This window comes from Salvia miltiorrhiza, chromosome 4, assembly GCF_028751815.1.
Source record: "Salvia miltiorrhiza cultivar Shanhuang (shh) chromosome 4, IMPLAD_Smil_shh, whole genome shotgun sequence".
Taxonomy (NCBI): domain Eukaryota; kingdom Viridiplantae; phylum Streptophyta; class Magnoliopsida; order Lamiales; family Lamiaceae; genus Salvia; species Salvia miltiorrhiza.
Genome location: NC_080390.1, coordinates 34909740 through 34913321, shown reverse-complemented (window position 1 = coordinate 34913321; position 3582 = coordinate 34909740). Strand labels below are relative to the sequence as shown.

General features: G+C 45.5%; 1 protein-coding gene across 1 annotated transcript; it reads left to right on the top strand.

Moving 5' to 3' along the window:
* Positions 1–378: 378 nt before the first annotated feature.
* On the top strand, positions 379–1298 carry LOC131023353 (uncharacterized). The gene is made up of 2 exons (XM_057952894.1): positions 379–679; positions 766–1298. The coding sequence occupies exons 1-2, from the start codon at positions 379–381 to the stop codon at positions 1296–1298; spliced, it is 834 nt and encodes a 277-aa protein (XP_057808877.1).
* Positions 1299–3582: the final 2284 nt, after the last annotated feature.

Genomic DNA, 3582 nt, shown 5'->3' with positions numbered 1-3582 from the left:
TGGAGAGTTGGGGTTGGAACAGTCTGGATAAGGGCTTACGAAGGAGGGTGACGTAAGCGTGTCAGCGGCATGCGGCGATGTGACGGGAGCCCTTCGGTTTCCGTAGAAAATTTGAAATTCAAATTTTTGCCATGATTTCTTTCCTTAAGAATTATCTTACTGCCATAACCGCCATTCTTACCTTCTTTAAACCCCTCAACCCACGATTCTCCCACAAACCCTAACTTCCGAAACTGCTACACCACGATCTCCACTCTCTCCAAACCCTAAATTTCCATAACTGCCGCTAACCTTTTAAAAGCCAACCTTGTTCCCAAAATTTCGACACAATCCAAAACTTCCGCACAAACACCTACTCTTTGATCTCTGCAAATCATCATGGCAAAAACCAAGGGAGGGACGGGCTCAGGAAGCACCCAACCACCAAACGGGAAGACTACCAAACCCTCACCTCCGAAGAGATCTACAAGGCGAACCACCTCAGAGGAGACCTCTACCAAGGTCACCGAAGACCTCTTGCTAACTATTCAGCCCGAGGACAGGGGACGTACTGAAGTCCTACAACAAGAGGAACGAGAGGTCGTAAGAACAGCCGCCGAGTCAAAACAACCGGAGAAGCCGGAAGAAGAGGAGCCTGAACTCACGCCTCCTACAAAGAAATCGAAGAAAACCCAGACGGGCAAGGCAACTCTGACGCGATCCATTGTCGCGCCACCACCTGTTCAAGCCCAACCTCAACCGCAAATTCCCGAGACCTCCATGCAGGAAGAACCGCTTCCAAGGATACGGAAGGAGAAGAAGAAGAACAAGAGAAGGCGGAACATGAGGAGGCTGAAGAAGGAGAGGGAGTTGAAGCCATTCAAGAGGAGGAGGTGGAAATCCCGACACCACAAAGCAAGAGGCCAGGGGTCAAAAGGAAGCTCGATGTCACAAAGCCTCCACTGCCCGTTAAGGTCAGACCAGCACCAGCAGGCAGTAAGACCATAACCAAAGGCGAACAGAGCCGGAGACAGAGGAAACCTACTGCATCTGAGAAGGGAAAAGCCAAGGAGATGGAAGTACCACTAGAGGCAGATCCAGAGAAGACTGAAACGGTGGAAAACTCCAACTCGGAGGACGTCGTTGCCCCTGCTAAGCTGGTAACAAGTACAATCACCTCAAGGCCGAAAGGTGTTAAGCGCAAGGGCTTGGTACGACCTAACACCATGGAGAAAGGATTCAAAGTAATGGAGGCTAGATTTAAAGCAATCATGGACAAGTTGAATGCGGAAGATGAGCCCTCCGACCAAAATGACTAAGTTCTTTTCCCCTGAACTCTTAGAGTAGGTTTTATTTTTATCTTTTGATTTTTCATGTTTTAGTGTCTTTAGAGTCTTACTTGAGTCGAGTTTTACTTGCACTGTTTGATGGTGATGAGAATATGCATTGAGTCGAGCCTGAACTCACGCCTCTTACAAAGAAATCGAAGAAAACCCAGACGGGCAAGGCAACTCCGACGCGATCCATTGTCGCGCCACCACCTGTTCAAGCCCAACCTCAACCGCAAATTCCCGAGACCTCCATGCAGGAGGGAAGAACCGCTTTCGAGGATACGGAAGGAGAAGAAGAAGAACAAGAGAAGGCGGAAGAGGAGGAGGCTGAAGAAGGAGAGGGAGTTGAAGCCATTCAAGAGGAGGAGGTGGAAATCCCGACACCACAAAGCAAGAGGCCAGGGGTCAAAAGGAAGCTCGATGTCACAAAGCCTCCACTGCCCGTTAAGGTCAGACCAGCACCAGCAGGCAGTAAGACCAGAACCAAAGGCGAACAGAGTCGGAGACAGAGGAAACCTACTGCATCTGAGAAGGGAAAAGCCAAGGAGATGGAAGTACCACTAGAGGCAGATCCAGAGAAGACTGAAACGGTGGAAAGCTCCAACTCGGAGGACGTCGTTGCCCCTGCTAAGCTGGTAACAAGTACAATCACCTCAAAGCCGAAAGGTGTTAAGCGCAAGGGCTTGGTACGACCTAACACCATGGAGGAAGGATTCAAAGCAATGGAGGCTAGCTTTAAATCATGGACAAGTTGAATGCGGAAGATGAGCCCTCCGACCAAAATGACTAAGTTCTTTTCCCCTGAACTCTTAGAGTAGGTTTTATTTTTATCTTTAGATTTTTCATGTTTTAGTGTCTTTAGAGTCTTACTTGAGTCGAGTTTTACTTGCACTGTTTGATGGTGATGAGAATATGCATGCTGATTTTTGTTATGGTTTGATTTGGTGGTTGAGTATGACATGCATGATAGTAGTTGTGAGCTTACAGATAGTACCCCACCAGTGAGATCAGGGCCATATTTAGAAAAAAAAGAATCGCATATTTCTGGTGAGACTTTGCTGTACTAGGGAATCTAGATTTTGTTTGAGGACTTATATTGCTGGTAACAACTCGTGTGATTAGGGCACATTTCTTTGATTAGGGCCCCAGATTTTTCTTTGTTGATGAATGTGATAAAGTCCCTTGTTATGCCAATTTGAGCCGAACTTATTCTTTCTTGAGCCTTTCTGTTGTCATATATAAAAAGAAAGAATTGATGTGAGCATGAAATGGTAAACAAGGAATTGAAGAAAAAAAAATCTGGGCACAAAAAAAAATTTAATTATAAATGATAAATGTGCCAAAAAAATTGAAGAAAGGTTGGTCCCTATTAAAACAGGGAAATAAGAAGCTGGTTGTGGTTCTACTGAATATATATGCTGGGTATGGGTGATACTGAATTAGCCACTGATCTATATTTATCTCACCTTTGCTCCGTATACCCCATTACAATCAAGCAAAGACCCTCTGATGAGTCATGCTAGTGTGTTCCACTTGAGCTTTTCAAACAAACTCATAGAAGAACTGGTACAGCAAAGTGAGAGTGTATACACTTAGCCCTGTACTTGAGAGAGAGAGAGACTACTATCACATTTTATGCATTATCATTACTCTATGGTTTGTGGTTAGACTAAACTGAATGATGCATGTTAGTATGATCTGATCCTGATGTTGGTGCAAGTTTCGTGTCTCGTAATTTTATTTCTTTCCTTTCAAGCTTCTCGCCCGTGTCTTCTGTGAATCCACCTACATACTTGAGGGCAAGTATGGTTTAAGTGTGTAGGTGTGATGCGTCTTCGACTTTTGGGCCATTTGGCCCTATTTTTCTCTTTATTTGTGTCAGTTCAGGTCTGTCCAGGGGAAAATGAAGTTGTTGAGGAGGAAAGGTCCAGTGGAGCGGAAACAAAAAGAACGTGGTTGGAATGGGCATTACCAAGCCCAGATTGCAATGTCATGTTTACCGGCATGGGGCTTCGGCCGCAATACCTCTCCAATCTAACTTGGGGCATGAGAACCTGAAGCAACCCACCTGGTATGAGTAAAACCAAATGAAGCAATCCGTCTGACCACTACAATGAGAAGCAGACAGCCAAAGCCAAGAAAGGAAAGTAAATCCCGAAGATTTGGAGGAATGATGGAGAAGAACGAAGACGGAGCTGCAAGAATCTGGAGAAGGGAAAGTTTGACTACAGCATGCAGCTGGAAGCTATCTTCAATCGGATCAATCAAGGAT